The 19,269-nt window shown below is 46.0% G+C and overlaps 1 protein-coding gene across 1 annotated transcript in view; it reads left to right on the top strand.

Moving 5' to 3' along the window:
* The window catches only part of ADAM19 (ADAM metallopeptidase domain 19), an 80,227-nt gene that overhangs the window by 12,760 nt on the left and 48,198 nt on the right, over positions 1-19,269 (top strand). Inside the window, exon 4 of the mRNA XM_066341459.1 lies at positions 17,834-17,912. Within this exon, the coding sequence (XP_066197556.1) occupies positions 17,834-17,912 (79 nt within the window). The remainder of the gene's footprint in view (positions 1-17,833; positions 17,913-19,269) is intronic.

Here is a 19,269-nt window from a genome sequence, read left to right as displayed (position 1 = left end):
TGTCTTATTTAATCCTCATGGGGGCCTTTTGAAAGAGATATGACTGTTACTCACGTTTTAAAAATGAAAGACTTAAGTGTGAGGAATTCACTTTACCCAATGTCAGGCAGAGCTAAGAGTCAAACTCAAGTCTACCTGCCTCTTACTGTATTCTACTGCCTGCACAGAGAATAGACATTAACATCTTTCTTGCAGGGTGGGGTAGGCTGAGAAGTGCCCCCTCCCACTGCCCCAAGATTTCCACACTCTAATCCCTGACTGTGAAGCTTTATTGCCTTATATGGCAAAAGAGAGTCTTTGCGTCACCAGATTAAGGATCTGGAGGAGGAGCGACTATCCTAGGTTGTCCAGAAGGCCTGTGCATGCACTGGCAAGTTTATTTGTGAGACGGAGGCAGAGGGAGATGCTCCGAGATAGAAGAGAAGAAGGCAGAGATTGCAGTGATACAGCCACAAGCCAAGGAGTGCAAGGAGTCACCGGAAGGTGGAAGAGACAAGAAACTGAATGACCCACAGGGCGATTTGAGCTCAGTAGTAAGACTTCATTCTTCCAGGTCTCCAGAACTGAGAAAGAAGGACTTCGTGTTGTTACCTCGTGTGTGGTAATTTGTTACACAGCAGCCATAGGAAACAAATACACGTGTGTGTGATATAGAGATAATGTATTTATGATGTGCTTAGTACAACGCCTAGCACATCACAGGCAGGTTTTCAAGACGTGCTAACATTCATTAACGTGATGTTAAGTGTCTTGATACAAAGCATTGCATGTGGCCCTTGTGACTGTCTTCAGATACGGAAGTGACAGTGAGAGAAAAACATATTGACAAATCGCATGTGTGGTTATCGTTTGTGAGCTTTTCCTAAGTTCTGGATCATATACTTGGACGCTCGGTCTGCCTTTGAATTCTGGCAGAAGAATGAGGGTCAGATATGAATAATAATGTCCATAATTATGGCAATAGCTACAGTGTGAGAGGTGCCTCTGTATAGCAGGCCCTGTTCTGCAGTCTCTACGTGGTCCATCTAAATGGTCACATCAACTCTGCGAAGTGTAGGGGCCTAGATTAGCCATATTTGGCAAATGGGCACCCTGAGACATGGCGCCTCAGATGGAGAGGGCAAAGCCAGGCTCTTGGCCATGGCCTTATATTGCCTCTTGGATGTCTTGTTCTTGTTCAGTATGGTCTTCTTCTGTTACCACTTGCATCTCTTCTCCATTATTCTGCTCTCCCTCTCTTCTTTTTCCTTATTCCTTCCCTTGGCCCTGGTTAGAATTTGGATTGCAGTGGCCTGTCGTGTTGCAGGCCAGGTGGGTACTATCCAGAGCCTGGCTCCCATGCCCACTGGCAACATACGTGTCGGCAAGTCGCTTCACACGTGCACGTCTCGGTTTTCCTTATCCTCATGATGGGGCCAGCCATCGTGGTCACCTTGTTGGATGAGGTGTGACTTGAATAACGTAGTGCCGTGAAAGGACTTACACTGTGCCTGGTGCGCGGTGAGAGCCCAGTAAATAGTCACTATTATTTGTGTATTGCGGGGTTGGGAAAACATTGAAGAATGACGTCAGAGGGAATTCCCCCTGAGTTGGTTTCCAAATGTAATTAAGAAGACTTGACCTTAAAACCCAATGCCCCCGGCAGGAAGCTCACTTCTGTTCTCCAGCCAATGCCCAGTTTGACCTCACTGTATCTCAGGAATCAGCATCGCAGCGTTCTCCGATCGGCCAAACTGTATCTGTTTTCTGTGCCTGCAGAACCAGTGCCTGGTCCCTCCCTTGGCAAGTCCTGAACTGTCTGATAAGGAGGTCAGGATTTGTTCACCGGTTCCGGCTCTCTCTCCTTCCAGGGACTCACGGCCGGGGCTGCCTGTGTAGCCAGGAAGGATGTCCATGGTTTCTTTTGTCTCAAGCTTATTTCTCCTGGCGGCCCATCAGCAGGAGCATGGGGTAAAATGAATGGAAGGAAGCTGTCACCTGCCCTGTTGGCCTTACAGGGACCCGTGTCAGAGCGCAGGGAAGCTGTGCACTTGGAGGAGGTTAGGAGTTGAGTCCTAAGCTTGAGGATTTCTTTACCATCTGACTGTTTACCTTAAGGTAATGGTAGCAGGCGTCCAGTGAGTGAACATTTATCATGACCATACTATTTTACATAGATTTTTTTTAACCCTACAATATTTTACCCAAATAGGGTCATACGGTGTCTTCAATTTCTATACTTTTTTTTTTCTCACTTGGAAATGTAGCATGGGCAATCCTAAATCATTAAGAAAACAAATTTACACATGAACTTTTTGAAATGTTTGAAAACTTTGATAATAAAGTTCTAGGAAAAAAATACACAAGGAATAGAGTTTTAAAATAAATTAAACCGTACTTTATATACTATTCTATAATTTGCTTTTTCATTATTTGTCTTCAATGTCTTTTTATGCTGCATATTTTATATAAGCCTACATTATTTTTTAATGGCAACATAGGATTCTATCAAATGGATGGACTAAAATTTATTATTTACCCTTTAGTGGACAGTTAAGCTTTCAATTTCTTGCTATTACAAATAATGCTGCAGAAATAAGCTTATACATATACATAAGCTTATACATAATTTTAAAGCACATTTGCAAGTATTTCTGTGGAACTGATACCTAGAAGTAAACTTGCAAGGTCAAATAGCATATATGTTTAAAATGTTTTCTATTTTGACAAATTGTACCTCCACTCCACAGTCCCCGCCCAAAAAGGCTGTACTGTTTTACGTATAGCAGAGAATAAGAGTACATTTTGGATACCTTTCCATGTAAATTTATAGGACCATTGTTAATGGATGTATGATGTTACATTGTAGATTAGAAATTTTTTTATAATGACAAATTATCAAGTGCTCATGGAAGTAGAGTAATATAATAAATTCCCTTATAGCCATCATCCAGATTAAGTAATAATCAAGATGCTTTGATTAATTTAATCACCCGACATGGATGGGAACATTCAAGCTGTTTCATTTTTTTTCTTCATTTTTTCGAACAGTGCTGGAGTGAACTCCTTGTATTCTTTGAAAGATACGTCCAGGCGATCTCCTTCTAGATGTGAGTCACTGGGTCAAAGGGAATTTATGTGGACCGCAAAGAAAGATGAAGGCATAGTGCCTTTGGCTTGTCTCTAAGTTGTAGCTGATTACCCTTGTTTGGATAACTTGTTTTTACATACTCTTATCAATGGTTGATTGTGGAGTTTGGGCAGAATCTTTAACTCCAAGTTCTCTTGTCTTTTTACAAAAATAGCTTTATTGAGTTATAACTTAGATATTATATAGTTCATCCATTTAAAGTATACAATTCAACATTTTTTTAGTATATTTACTGAGTTTTGCAACCGCATCATATTCTGTTTTTTGAACATTTTCATCACTTCAAAAAAGAAGCCATCAGCAGTGTTATGGGTTGACTGTTCCCTCCCACATGTTCATATGTTGAAGTCCTCACCACTAGCACCTCAGAGTGACCGTATTTGGAAGTAGAGTCCTTGTAGGTATAATTAGTTAAGATGAGGTCATACTGGAGAAACGGGGCCCCTAATTCAATATGACAGCTGTTCTTATAAAAAGGGGACTTTCGACATAGACGTGCACACAGGGAGAACGCAGTGTGAAGATTAGAGTTCTGTTGTCAAAAACCAAAGAATGACCAAAACCAAAAGAAGGGCCCAGAACAGATCCTCCCCTAATACCTTCAGGGACAGCATGGCCCTGCCAACACCTGACCTTAGACTTCTAGCCTCCAGAACTGTGAGATAATAAATCTGTTTTTTAAACCACTCGGTTCATGGTACTTTGTTAAGGTGGCCCCAGCAACCTAATATAAGTTGTCACTCCCCATTTTCCCCACCCCTTTCTGCCCTAGGCAACCACTAACCTGCTTTCTGGCTCTAGATTTGCCTATTCCTATAAAAGGAATCATACTTTGTGGCCTTTTGTGACAGGCTTTTTTTTACTTAATGTTAATGTTTGTGAGTTTTCTTCATGTTGAATAACAACAGGTGTCTGTACTTCAGTCCTTTTGTTGTTGTTGTTCCATTGAATGGATTTACCACATTTTGTTCGTCCGTCCATCCATCCATCCATCCATCCATCCATTAATGTATCTCCTGCCTTGTCATCCATAGCTAACTTGCCTCCATTCTATAAGATTGATTTCAGCTAGGTGCTGTGGGGATGGGGAGATGACACACACACTATCCTTGCCCCTGGCAGTTTACTCTCTGTGAGAGAGAAAACATAAACAGCAAAATCCAAGGCAGATTAGTTCTCCATAATAGAGTTGGAAGTGCAGTGCTGAGGAGGAGGCAGCAGGGAAGAGAGAATTTTTGAGGGGAATAGAGAAGGCTTCCCTAAGGAGAGTTGCCTGGAGCTCTGTCTTGCAGGAGCAAGGAGGGGAGTCTTTGGATGAGGGAGGGAGGGAGGAGAGGAGAGTGGAAGGATGAGAAGGAATTCAGACTGAGAAATTAATGCATAAATATTTGGTCTGGATCAAGGGGAATCAAAGTTGTAGTGTTAATAATCTCTTAGGAATTCAGGATTCCGACCGATCTAATCATTTTAACTCCTAAGAGTGGTGTGTGGGGAATGGAAGAGGAGTTCCTTTTTCTTCCAGAGCTAGGCTACCTGATAATTTGAGTGGCTTAGAGCTCAGTTTTTTTATTTTCCTGTTTTTGACTTTGAGTCAGTCTCTCTCTTGCCTGAGGTGAAACCACCATGTGGCCAGGGTGGGTGGGGTGCTTCTAGGAAGGATGCTTGAGGTGTACTTTGAAGGTAGGCTGTCGTTTCTGCATCTTGGATGAGAAGAAGCACTTCCTCCACCACTTCCCGTTAATGAGAGATTTGGGCCTGTAAAGCCAGCAGCCAGGGCCAGGGCCACCATCAGAGCAGCCCAGCCCTTGCAGGTTCGCATTGGATTCGGACAGTCGGTAAAGAAACCATGGAGCCAAAAACTGGTGGGCCATAGCCTTTAATCCTACCTTGCACCCGGCGGGCAAGTAAAAATACACACTGGGCTCCAAAACCCAGTCACACTCAGTGCTCACAAAGCCACTGACTTATCCGAGTTTCCTAGAATCAAAGGTTTCTAGCTCACCAGACTTATTCTCCTCAGTTCCCCATCTCCTTCCTTATCCCAGATACAAACTCTACACAAACTGGCATCTCACTCAGCACTCCGCCATCTTGGCTGCTTCTCCTGGCCTCCTCCACGTGGCCTTTCTCTGTTCTCCTCTGCTCTCTCTTGCTAATCTCAGGAACCAAACGCCAAGTCCCGTTTTGCCCCCATTTTATAGTGTAGCTTCACAACCTTTAATCCAATATACAAAGTAGGGAAGTCTCCAACCCAAAGTCACCTTCTGAGGCATGATTGGATTGCACCACCCCACATCAAAAAGGGTAGGAAAGGCTTAATCCCAAAACCAAGCCCCAGGCTACAAGGATTCCGCCTGCCTTTAGCCCACCCCAACACACATTAATATCACCTGGGCAACGGCTTCCTCGTGTTATCTTTAACAAAGTGAGCATAATACATTTTATCTGCCCAACAGGGCCGAACCACGTGGGCAGAGGGCTACCTGGGCGGGGCGGGCTGTGGACTGCTAGGGATCGAGCACAAGGCAGACACTTCCTCCACCACTCCCCGTTAATGAGAGATTTGGGCCGAATCACGTGGGCAGAGGGCTACCTGGGGGCGGGGCGGGCTGTGGACTGCTAGGGATCCAGCACAAGGCAGACGCGGCTTCTTCACAACTTGGGGATGCAGGGAGTCGCCAGAGAAGCAGGACCTGAGGGTGGGTGGATGGGTGGATGGGTATACATTTGGGTTTGGGAGGTGCATTGGAAGTCTTGCCCTCCAGATCTCTCTTTTCTCCCTAGCTTCAAGTATATGCCGTGAGTCTCCACCCAGACTCCCTGGAGGTTCGAGGATGTTCCTACTCTCCAACCTTCGTGCTTGGCCAGTGGAGCATGACTCTCCTGGGGGGGAAATGTGCGGGAGAAGAAGGCTGATACTGGGGCCTCTGGACTGGTTTTGTCCTGAGGATGATACAACGTTCACATTCACCCAGGAAATATTTTGATTTGCAGAAAGTAAGCTTACTCATTTTCAGCTTAGAACTCAGTGACATACACAGACCTTTGACTGACATCTCACATACGAAATGAATAGGCTCTTGGGCACCCTGGGGTAAAACTTGCTCAAACCCAGCCCTGGGGCAGTGGTTGGGTCAGAGACTCCCTGGCTGTACTGATGAGAGTCTCTGATATACTGGGCTCTGGACCTCTCACTGGGAATTATTAATCCCGTCTTTCTTTTCTTCTCTTCTTCACTCGGCAAATATTCTGAGTGCCAACCGCATGGCAAGCATTACGCTAGGCCCTGGGCTTTCCTTGGAGAGCAGTGTCACAGTCTCTGCCATCCTGCGGCTTAGAGCCGAGTGGAGGAGACAGAACTAAACCATTAGTGAGCAGTGTGGACATGCTGTGATGGAGGAAGTTGAGGTCCTGTGGGAACGTGGGGAAAGGGAACCTACCCTGGATTGAACAAAGGCTTCTGGGAAGAAATGAAGTAAGTAAGAAGTAGAGCTGTGGTAAAGGGCTTATACAAGGGCAGGTGGGTTCCAAGCAGCAGGAACAAAGACCTCAAAGCAAGAGTAACATTTGAAGATGAGAAGAAGTTCTTTACGGTTAGAGCAGAGAGCTAGCGTAAAGAGCGAGAGGGAGGAAGGAAGTGGTAAGAGGAAAGGTTGGTATGATGGGCAGGGGATGAGTCCTTGAAGGAGGGCCTTGTAGGCTCCTTAAAGGGTTTGGGCATTTATCTTGAGGATGATGAGAAGCTGGTGAAGAACATTTTAAAAGCCAGGTAGCAACAGCATCCAAAACACATTTGAGCAGGACTACTTTCACTGAAGTGTAAGGAATGGATTGGGAAGGACAAGAGCAGCAGAATAATAAGACCCATTCAAAAGCTTTATTTATAATCTGAGTGAGAAATTATGGTGACGTAATTTGGGAAGAGGTAGCCGATATGGCGAGAAGGGGGTGGATTCCAAAGACATGTAATGTGGTGGAGTCGTGGAGACTAGAGATGGATTGAATATGAGCTGAGGGAGAGGATGGACCCAAGAAGCAGTCTGAGGTTCCTGCTTAAGTAGTGGCACAGTGGTGCCACTCCCTGGGTCAGTTCTTGGCTTATGGAGGGAGCTTGGACAGGACCCTGCTTTCCCCAGATCTTCAGTCTTCTCATGAGATGAAGGTTGTCATTGTAGCCACAACTTTGCAGGACTGTGATGGGGAAGCAGTGATGAAATCCTTGTGAAAAGTTGCCTCCAGTATTCTCTCCTTGACCCTCAAAGGGAGGTCTGTCCTTACCCTAGTTTTTTCTGATTTGTGCTCTGACACAGTCTTTCCTTCTTATCCACAACTCCAAGAACTTGATCTTCTAGGAACTGGTCGGACTGCTGCCCATTCCGGCAGCTGGGGCCTCACTGAGGACCTCTCTGAGGGTTCTCAAACCCACTTTTGTTGAAAACAATGGTATCATTGAATGGGTGGACTGGGCCAGCTTTTCCTCACCCCCAGTTTAAGGAGAAATGGGGTCTTTATGACTTCTGTACTCATGGCTTTTTTCCACTCCCTTCCACAGCTCCCATGCACCCCACTGCCCCCTTTTCCTCCGTGTTCTCCCGAGGTTACAGGTTTACAGAACATTGACAGCCTCCACACTCTCTTCTCTTGCATCAGTCTCTCCCTGGAGAGAGGTCCAGATGGGCCACGGGCTATAATGGCGGCATTGTGTCAGGCAGGGTCTCTTTTTCCAAGCCCCCTTTCTGGGGAAAGGAAGGGCCGTCACGGAAAGGGATTCCTTTGCAGGGAGACTGAGAGCTAAGGAAAGAGCTGATTCTAAGTGTTGACAAAGATGGCAGGCTTCTAGGCTTCTAGAAGTTCTTCGTCTCTTGAGTTCTTTTTAAAAATTTATATCAATATTTCCATTACGGTTTACACTTGGCCTTTTTATTAAAGTTTCAAGTATACAGCGTAATGATGAGATAATCATGCATTCCCCTTGGTATTTTCAGTACCCACCTGGCACCACACAGTTATTACAGTATTATTGACTGTATTTCCTATGCTGTACCTCACATTCCTGTGACTCTTCTGTAACTACCCATCTGTCCTTCTCAGTCCCTTCACCTTCTTCGGCCAGTCCACCAACCCCTCCACTGCCTCTGACAACCATCAGTCTGTTCTCTGTGACCTCTTGACTTCTGGATGTTCTATGTGGTTTGGATAAGAAGATAAAGATTAAACTGGCTTTCAGTGGGGTGGTCATAGGAATGTGGCTCTGGAAAAGGAGTTGAGCAACGTTGAGTGAGCATCTGGAGTTCCTGATCTGGAGTCTGCCCTTCTTCTCTGCCCCACATGTACACACATGCACACATGCACACGTACACTTGCACACGTACACACACGCATGCACACACACACGCACGCACCCCTGCTCCATAGCTGTGTGGGCAGCTTGTTCGGGGAGTTTGGAAGTTGCTTGCAGCACTGGTTTGCAGCAATTCTACGAAGGAAGGGAGACGGGCCATGAAACAGTGACTTGGCTTCTGAGAACCAGATAGTATTCTCTGGGTGGTCTGGAGTGTTTGCAAAGGACTTCCACAGATGACCTTGTAAGGGAGGAAAAACATAATTTCCCCTCTACCTGTCTTAAGTTCTTAGCTGGGAACCCTGTAACGAAAGACAGATTAGCAAAAGAAAAACAAACAGAAGTTAACTTGTCTATGTGGGAGACACCCATGGAAAAATGAGTAACTCATTTAGACTACAGGCTTCTATAGCATCTTCGACAAAGAATACATTTGTAGAGAAATGATGGGACAAAGGAAAGAGCTGTTAGGCCTCTAAAGACGGTGCTATATGATAAATAAATGGTAGATAAAGGCTAGTTAAGTTTGTTGTACAAATTCCTCTAGTGCAGCGGTTCTCAACCTGTGGGTCGCGACCCCGGCAGGGGTCGAACGCCTAAAGCCATCGGAAATACACAGGTGACCCCTGTGTTTTGGTCGTTCGACCCCCGCTGGGGTCGCGACCCACAAGTTGAGAACCGCTGCTCTAGTGCCTTCTCCAGCTGATAGTCTAAAGTTGTCTCTGGAGATTAACTTCTGTCCTTCTTGGTAGAAAGTGCAGGAGGGAAGCCTTTGAAAATATATGTCTTGCTTTTAAGCAGATAAAGGGAGGGCAAGGTGCTTTTCTTGTCTATTCTTCTCAATTGCCTTCAGCTCAAAATACTCCTATGCTAAAGTGGTATAGTTGGGGAGGCATATTCTGCCACCCTTCAGCTTCTTCTCGTCTTCATGATGGGGGATACAGGTGCCCAGTGGAAGGCAGGAGAAACAAGCTTCCCTTGCAGGTGCTTGGCACACAACTGGCCTCAATAAATATTTGTGGAATGAGTGAGTGGATTTGCAGATGCAAAGCCTGTGGCTCAGAGGAGGTAATGCAACTTGGCCAAAGACCCAGAACAAATACGGGATGAATTGAAGCCAGGAGGAACTTGGCCTTCCTGATGCCATGCGCCCGCGGTTCGTACAGTATTAGGCTGCTTAGTAAGTAATTATTGATGAGATTGCATGGACATCCTTCCTGTCGGCCCTCTGGGAGTGTCTGGATGGCCTGACTCTTGGGTTATTTACCACTGACATTTAGCTTACTTTAGTTTATTTAGACTGATGGGTTTAGAAGCAAAATCTAACCATGATGTTGGATATGTTGCTTTCGCTCATTGTGAAGTGCTTCATCTGTAAAAGTGGAGTGGGGTAAGCACTGGGCAGACAGGATGGCGTATAAAGATCTCTTATTGCCGTTGACTCTGAAATTTCTGTACTAACATCCCCCCCCCAAAAAAAAACCCCTCATGGAAAAGCTATGGGGCAACACATAGAATAAGGGAAAAGGTGAAGGACTGGGGCTTAGAAAGGACAGGAGCTAGGAAATCAGAGATCATCTCTTCAGGTGCCACCACTGGGGTGACTCAGCTCCAGCTGTTTTCACCAGGTGTCAACCATCTTGAAGTTTAGCTAAATGAGCCCTGATTGTCCTGGCTTGTCATGACTGCGTCTGGGTGCTTCCAGTCAGCGTGTCGTGAATGAAACATTTCTCTACACGCAGATCAGGCACTGTTATCCCGAGAAGGTGGCAGGGATACTGGAAGCCGGACAGCGGATGTTCATGACAAATTAGGAGGGCTTTCCAAGTTCTAACCTTCTTGACTTGTGCTTCAGCTGGGATTTATGCCTTAGGATGCAAGGAAACATTGGGCAAGATGTGTCAAAGTTACTGGGATATTAATCAGTGCCTGAAAGGGATCAAGCACCCACGTGTAGGGCAAGTTGGATTTGGGTCTTCACCCGCCTGCTTTTTGTTTGTTTGCTTCTTTTCTGCATAGGAAGTTCCATGTAGTCCCTTCTTCCTATGCATGTTCTCAAAGGTCCTGTGATCTTAGAGGTTTGTTTTCTTTATATCCTTCATGTCTTAACCACAAAGTTTATCTCTACAGTATAGTCAATTACCTCTTACATGGGCCCTTCCCTTCAGGTAAGTCTGGTAAACAAGAATTACGGTTATTTATCAAAAAACGGTTGCTAGGAGGCAGGCTACTGCCAAGCAATGTTTCAGTTATTTATCTTTCTAAGAAATCGCAAAAACGATCCTCCATTTCCCTTAACTGTTCTTACCCTTTCCAATAAACAGCTGTGTGGGCTATTTGGGACACTGTAACACAACCTGTAAACTCTTCTTGGGTGAGCCATTTTTAGGACCCCAAAGGTCCCTACCAGTTAAGCTCCCTGATCCCAAGACGTCGACCTGATTTGCGCAGAGAGCTTGCTCATCGTTGTGGAGACAGCCCAGAGGGAAGCATGAAGAAGATTAAATAAAGACCCTGTTGACCAAAGGAGTAAACAGCGCTTATCCAAACATCCTTTGGTATTTAACATAAAGGCAAAACATAGGATCAGGAGCTGGTCCAAAGGGTACCAGGTCCTGTGGGGACCGAGAGAAGATGTAACGGGAAGTGGTTGGTGAAAGGGAGTGTTGATTTAGTGCATTGTTTGGACACTTCCTTAATAGAAGGTTAAAAAAACCAAAAACATGCCGAGTAGCTTTAGATTTCAGCCAGGCTTGTGGGTGGCGCCATCTTGCTTTCATCACTGCTTCTGGGGCAGCGACGATGCCTGCTCGAGTGTGTTCTGAGGGTGGGAGGAGATCCTTGCTCTTCACATTAGGAGCAACATTTAAAGTTCCCTCTACCATGGCCTTTCTGCTCCTTCCCCAAGAAATGTCTCTGCCCGTGGGCCCCTGGACAGGACAGTCCCTTATTTGGCCTTTGGCACTTGGTTTATCCCCATTCCTTCGGAGTCAGAGGTGGAATGGTTTATCTCCATTCCTTCGGAGTCAGAGGTGGAATGAGTGCTGGTTGGGAAATCTTGGTTCTGAAACAGCTTGAGCCATCTCTTCTCCCCTTCTCTTTCTTCTTTTTCGAAAACAAAACCATACTGACTGAAGCTGTTTTATTATTGTCCCAAGTATGGGCAAGCATGGTCCGTTATATTAAAATAGCACGCTCTGCTTTTCTCAGACGCTTCCCGGAGCCTGCCTGTCCTGGGCATCACCATTTTCGTTTGATAGAGAAACGGGCAGAGCAGCTTTTGACTCGCTCAGTATCGCCTAGCTAGATAAAAAAATATTAATATTAAAATTTCCCAGTGTACCCCAAAGAAGAGAAACTAGATTATGAGCCCTCAAAAAACTCATTGTCTCCGTTTAACAATTATCAAGATTTCACAGCTAGTCTGGAGAAAAAGATACCAATGGTACCAGTTTGATACAAGGGTTCTTTTACATTTGTTCATTTTATGGAAACATTATATTCTTAATCAAGCAGTCTTCTAACATTTTACAGTCACCCTGTGAAGTAGATTCTCTCATTTTCCCCATTTTTTTCGTTGAGGAAACTGAGGCACAGACAGGTTAACCCACTTGCTCAAACTCACAGAGCTAGTATGTGACTGTCTTTTCTCATTTGATCCTCTCCGTGATGCTGTGAGATAGTGGTTATTACTCTGCCCACTTGCAGTCCAGGAAATGGGGGGGCTCAAGTGAAACACTGTACCTACAAATGCACTTGTCAGTTTTACTTGCGGACAAATGGGGGAAATGGCAAGATGGTGAAACGGGTTTAAAACTGGAAAAAAGGAAAGTGGAGACATTGCTAAATCAGATACACAACTTTGTTAATTGATATCCTAGGGGCAGTAAAAACCCTACATAACCTTTGGAGTTATCTCTTTTACTGAATAGCAGTCATTTGCTTCTCTGTTGTATCTTTCTAGGTTTTTAAGAGTTCCAGTTCCGGTCTAGTTTTACAAGGTTGTACAAGAGCCACCCTAGTTAATTGTAAATAGTCTTATCCAAAGAACCTTACACTGGCCCCTCAGAGCCTATGACCCAACAGTGCTTTTGTATGACATTGAAAGGGACCTTGAGCATCTCTTGACTCATTTCCAGGGTTTCTAGAAAGCAGTGTGGCTGGGATTCAAACCAAAGCTTTCTGAACCTGAGACTTGCCCTCTGTCTTGTGCTGGTATCGTGTTTAGTTTTTGGGGGGCTAGACATGGGGGAAAGAATTTAAAATGTGAAAATGGACTCAATGGAACAGGAGAATTCTGAGCCTAATAAAGTATCACCTGGAAAAACTATTAAGAATACAGATCTCTGACTCCTTCTCTAGGGGATACAATTCCCCATGGGTCTGGAATGGGGCTGGGATTTTGTAATTTTCCCAGCATTTCCGGGTGTAGTGCAGTGGCTGGGCGAGGTCCCACAATGATGGCATTAACAGTAGGAGCAAGAAACGAAAGAGGCTTACGTCAGCACCAACACAGGCAGACGGGGTGGAGATCCGCCAGGAAAACCAAGAGGGACCAGCAAGGCTGCACCTCCCGAGCATCACCAGTCTGAGTGCCTGGGTCCTCTTAGAAGAGCAAGATGGACGACGGCTGGGGGAAGGAGGTGTCAGTAGAAATAGTCCCCCGGGGCTAGGGCTAGCGGGAGTCACGTGTGCCTCTGCCGAGCACGTCTGCATAACTGTTTTTCAAGGTAGCTTGGGGATGTTAACACGTTATCTTGACTGGTTTCTTATAAGAAGCAGCAGGAAGGAGGGTTGATCTCAGAGCTGTTGTGCAACTTTGCTTTGAGTTGCATCCTAGAGAGCCATTTCAAATTTGTCTGACAGTAAACAGTTCTCAAAGGGATGGTGCTGGGTTTGAAGGCTCCGAGCCTTAGGAGGGGTGGTCAGGGCTGTTCCAGACCCGCTCTGTGGGCAAACAGGTTCCAAGCTGCCACGGGCAATTCGATTGTCCTTTTTTGGAGAGCAACCTTATGTTTTATGTCTGGAATTTGGAGGAGTATTTTCACAGGTGGAATTCAGAAGATGCAGGTTTTGCCCAAGGACTTTGGGGTCTGGGCAACCTGGGTTTCGTCCCAGGGGACATCTGGTGCTGGCTGCTATTAGCGTTGGGGTGGGCTATGGGCACGGCCTGCCTGGGGGCTGGTGCGCCTGGAGGGCCGGCTTCCCGAGGCCAGGGGGGCACACAGAAACAGCTTTTCCATCAAAGCCAGAAAAAGCGAGGGGCGGGGTGGGAAATCTCGATAGTCCTTCTCTCTTCCTGGACGCACATCACTCACAACTCGTTTCCTGAAAACCCTAATACACTCCAGTGGTGAGAGACGGCTTCCTGCCGATCTGCTGAGCCAGCTCCTTGTCAGGGAGGAGATGAGAACAAGATGTGGTCAGAGAAGGGGCGGGTGGGCCCAGCTGGGCCGCTCAGTGGCCCCCTGGCCCCTCTGTGAGGGGACAGCAGTGTCCTTGGTCCAGAGAGCAGTGACAAGGCACCACATGGCCATAGATGGGCCTGCTTTGGGGCAGTGGGGAGCATTTGAAGGAAGTGTGTCATATATCCTTAAAATTGCACAGATGGTGGTGATGAAACATGACCCTTTTGCTTCAAGAAGGAAGGACCTTTCTGGCCAACATCTGCAACCCCATTTGGGGAAAGGGCTGTTATTTAAAAAGAAGGAGGAGGAACAAAAAACTATCCCTGAAGTTCTCGCATGTCCATCCTCTTTCCTGCCCTGCTCTTTGCTTATACCGTTCACTCTTCTCTGTACTCAGTCACCTCTAAGAGCTGAGTCTCCTTTTTGTGACAGCACATGTGTCCTCGAGGCCACTGTCCTCACCATCGAATTGTATTCTGGACTGCTGGTTACCGGCAGTGCTTGAGTGTTATGTTTCCACCTTCTAAGAGAGAGCAGAAAACAGCTTTAAGAGGTAGACTCAGAACCAACAGACCTGGGCGTGACGCCCGGTGGTGACACTATGCCGTGAGAGCTTGGATCGTTACACACGCCTGAGTTCCCGGTGTGCTCAGGTACAACGTGGGTGAAGGATTAGTGCCTTCCTTCCTCGCAGGTGTGTTGTGAAGGTGAAATAACTGAACACTTAAAAAGATGTGAGCTATTCTGGCTGCAACTTGTCTGGGTTTCCGAAGCTCCGAGGGGTCGAGGATGTGGTGGAGGCAGGAAGGCGGTGGGCTGTAGGGCGGTGAGAGACACTCGTGGGTAATTCTGAGATTTGCTTGCCTTAACGGTATGTTGAAATCTTGTGATCTAGGGCGGTGGTTATGATCAGAATCACTCAGTTATCACAAGATGGTGAGACCCCAAACCCCAGAGTTTCTATTTGCTTCTGTACATCTGGGGTGAAGCCGGACAACCTTGCATTTGTAACCAGTTCCGAGGCAATGCTGCTGCTGCTGCTGGTCCCAATAGGGCAGTTAGGTGGAAGAAGAAGCAGGTTGCTCCTTGTCATTCAGAAGATAGCACAAAGGCCTGTGGGTGCCGGTTAAAGAGAGGTGGTTTTGGTTCAATGTAAGAACTTTCTTTAACTACTATCTGTGGTCAAATATGGAGTGGGTGGTCTCAGGGGCTCCCAGGGCTGAGTGGCCATCTAGCAGATTCCTTGTACAAGGTAGAAGGTTCATCATGTGTTCATGCACCCACTTACTGACCAAGGAAACACGCACTGCCTGCCTGGTAGGGGCTGGAAGCTGGGGGAAGCCAGAACGAGGCAGCCGTGCCCCCTGCTCCCAGGGAGCCTGTAGTCTAGTGAGTAAGTCCCTTTCGATGCTGAGGCTCTGAGAGGCCCGTGGTGATGGGGGCAGATCCTCAGAATAAGGAACTGCAGAAAGAGGCTTACTCTCCCTGGGAGGCGTGGCTGAGGACCGACAAGAATGTGGTTCAGCCGCGATGGCTTTCTCGGGAGCATCTTGATGTCCCTGGATGAATGATTTCTCCCCCTAATACGGAGAACAGGCCGAGAATGAATTTATCAGGAGAACATCTTCTGTGGGAAAATTGACATCCCGTTGGCACCTGGCTGGACCATTAAGCTCTGAACCCCTGCCTAGCCATCCATTAAGCAGTCTGTGAAATCGGACCAGGAAATGGGGCTGCAGGAATGAGCGCACTGCCTTCTCATCGTCCCTGAGTGATACACTGAGAGTCACTGGCTGGGGAGATTTAGAGGGAAACAGGTAAATCCCATCGGTTTTGCTGGCTTCTTCCACCATAGTCCCTGTTGAAAGCAATAACGACAATTGCTCACCTTCCCTGAGCTCCGCTCTGTACCGACTTGGTGTTAAGTCCCTTACATGCATTTTGTCATTTTACTCTTATGAGAGCCCAGGCAAGTAAGGGTAGTGTCTTTGTCTTTAAAGACAAGAAACCAAACATTCAGAGGGAGAAAGTGAACTTGCTCACGGGCCACGGAGACAGTCCGTGTGAGAGCTGCCGTTGACACCTCGTCTCTCAGATTCCAGGTCCTGTGTTAAGCTCCCAGCATGCTGAACAACTCCTTCATTGACTTGTTCCTTCTTTTATCCATTCCTTCAATCAATAGTTAAGTCAGCCTTGCTTTAAGTAAATATTAAACACTAATCTATACTGGTGAGCAAAGCAGCTTGGCCTCTGTTCTCATAGGGCCTACAGTTTATCTCCCTCAGACAGCTGGGGGACTCCTCCCTGAGATACTCGGCTGCCCAGATGCTCAGGGGGAAGAGAAAGGGTTGGGAGACAGAACCCGGCAGGTTAGTTACTGACCTAACGTTTCCATGTGATGAGAGTATTCCTGCACGAGCTGGGTTTGGGGCTTTGCTTTATGTTTACATTTCCCTGTTGAGTTCCTTTCCTTCTTGTTGAAGGCTGGATGTCAAAGGGCTTGACCTAGTACAAGAGACAACTCTTGTGGCGTTTGCCTCTGACTGCACTCTAGGGCTAGAGGGGATTATGAGAGTCAGTAGTCCCAGAACTTAGAGCTGGAAGTGACTCTAGAGACTCTCCTCAATGACCCCGTCTTTCTGGGAAATGTTGCGTCTTCCAGAATCGGGGTGGTCCCTGCAGATTCCTTTGGCTTTCCGTGCCTGGCCTCGGCCTATATTTTCTTCTCAAAAGCAGTTTCAAACTTATTTTCAAAACAAATGCATGATCCTTATTTCTAAAAATCAACCAGTTTTTAGAAATATGCAGTTGGCGTTTGTGGACATCTTCTGCAGTTCCCTGTGATAACCACACTAACAGTGGGCATTTGCTTTCTCAGTGTTTTCAATGTATACAGTAGGGTGTACTATTATTATTTTCCATTAGAAGGGATTTTGAAAGTACATACTTTTCTAAAATTTATTTTTTATCTAACTCAATTTTAAACATTCTTTCCAAATAGTACTTATACATCCACTTAATTCTTTTTTTTTTTTTTTGTCAGATTCCAATTTTTCTTCCATTAGAAACTCTTTAGCTTCCCTGACCTTGACTTTCCATAGGTACATTCTGGTTTCAATGTGGCTGAGCTACTTAGAACATCCATTTGGCTCTTTTATTCAGTTTTTAGCTTTTTGAGAAATTCTAGGAACCTTGTTTGGTGTGGCCTTTTCTCTGGTGAGAGACTCTTAACCTCAGCTTCAAGGGGTCTGTGTCGAGAGAGAAACCAATGTCCAATTTTAGAAAAGAGAAGAAAAATTTATTGGAAGGGTAACACAGAAAGAAGTATCAGGTCTCAGGAAATCTGGACATTGGGTCTCATAAAGGACAAGCCAAGCAAGCTTCAGGAATCCATGCAGCAGGAACAAAGGAGCAGATGGATTGTCCCATCTGTTCAGCTCTTGTGACATTATTCCATTGGCTTAGCTTGGATCATGGCCACCATGGGCCAGGGTCGGTGGTGGTGACGGGGACACACCTTGATTGACAATCTCACCAAAACGTGCAACAGAGAAGAGGTATTTCCTTAAAGAAGACATTGGTGTGCTGATGCTAAGCACTGGCGGATGCAGTGGTAGAAAGATCAATCCAGATAAATTGAGAGTATGCGTTTGCATGTGTGTGTTCCCGGGACCCAGAAAACGTTTAAGAACCACTGCTTTGGTTCTGTGGACTCCATCTGGCTGTCTAAACAAAAGGATGATCCCCCACCAATACAAAATTCATAACAGACTCCCTGTTGTATTTGTTGTTTTGTTTTGTTTGTTTTTTTGGTTTCTTACGGCTGCCCCATTTCTTCTGCGCAGATTTGCTTGGGCAGGTTCTGCCTACTTCAGTTAGAATGGCCGGCTGTGGTTCCCAGGAGAGTGGAGGCTGTCACCTCAGGAGACAAATGTCTGTTCTTCTTCTTTGCAGGCACCTTTTCGCTCCCGCCTACACGGAAACCCATTACACTTCAAATGGCAGCGCTCACACCACCTCGCTGAAGTCAGAGGTAAGTTCAGGTCAACAAGGAGCTTCTAAGCAGCTGCCCTCCCCGGTCCCACCCCCAGGAAGCGAGGAGATGGTGGGACATGATGGAGGTGGTCCCTTCTCTGAAGGGGTTGTTTCTCCCGACCGAAGGGAGCCAGCAGCATTTCGCCCTCTCCTTTGCTGGCTAAAATGGTCAAACAAAAAATATTTTAGGATAATTCCATATGATTAAAATTGGTATAAATCACCGTGAGGCATACATTTTCATTGCTTTGTGTTAATTACTCAAACATTAACAGAAGTTTAAGCAAAAGGAGTGATTTACTGCTCATCCTGTTGTCTCACCCAATCAGATGTCTAATGGTTCCTTTTTTATGTGGATCTTTGAGGTTTTTATAGTTTGCCTTGAAAGGTGGTTTTAGGTTATGAAGCCTTTCTTATTTTGCTATTGTCTCTGTATTGGATATTGGATATTTTCCCCCTCAAAGTAGTATTGGAGTACGGGTATTTGCACAAAGATTTGCCGCACTGCACTGGTAGACATTGAAGGTATTTAATCCTACACATTTCATGGTTTGCTAGCTTTTCCTCCCAGGGGACCTGTTAGAATCGTTGGTTCAGAGCAGCGATTTTGTTTTCAGTCATTCATTTACTTAAACATTTGTCAATATGTGGGTAACTAACATAAAGCAAAGAAAATATGCTTCACAATGATGTCTATCAATTATAATCCAATGCATTTCCCCTAAAATACTCTATTTTTTTGTTTGGCCATTTTAGCCAGCAAAGGAAGGGACACTCAGCAGGGTCCAGAGACAGTCTGGATGATCATGACTGGAAGGTGGATGTTATTGGTGCCCAGAAGGTGGAGGCCAAAGATGCTGCTTACCTTTCTACAATGCACAGGACAGTCCCCGCACAGAGAGCTGTCTGGCCCCAGATGTCAGTAGTGTCCAAGCTGAGACACTCTGGACTGCAGTGACCTTTCTCAGATTCTGGGCTGATGAGATGGGCTGATGGAGAAGGGAAGGTGGACTCCGGCAGGAGCCTTGGGGGCAGGACATAGTGGACTTTAGTGGCATGGGTGCGGAAGGTGTTGCAGGAAGACAGCAGGACAGGTCCTTCTGCTTCTGTGCTCTTCCAGCAGCTTCCCTGGAAACCTAAGACTCCCACATGGCCCCTTCTTTAAAATATCCCCACCTGAGTGTGAATGTCTAGAAGACAGTGATAGCCACTATCAATCATTACCCTTGACTAAGGAAAGGGACGCAAGACAGTTACGTTTTGATAGATCTAAGAGGTCTAGAGCATAGTAATGGGTAGCTGAGGCGCTGTGTTGGATTGTTGGGTGTGAAGATCAATGCTGTCTTCTTCACCAA

This window comes from Saccopteryx leptura, chromosome 6, assembly GCF_036850995.1.
Source record: "Saccopteryx leptura isolate mSacLep1 chromosome 6, mSacLep1_pri_phased_curated, whole genome shotgun sequence".
In the NCBI taxonomy this organism is placed as follows: Eukaryota; Metazoa; Chordata; class Mammalia; order Chiroptera; family Emballonuridae; genus Saccopteryx; species Saccopteryx leptura.
This window is presented reverse-complemented; position numbering and strand designations above follow the sequence as displayed.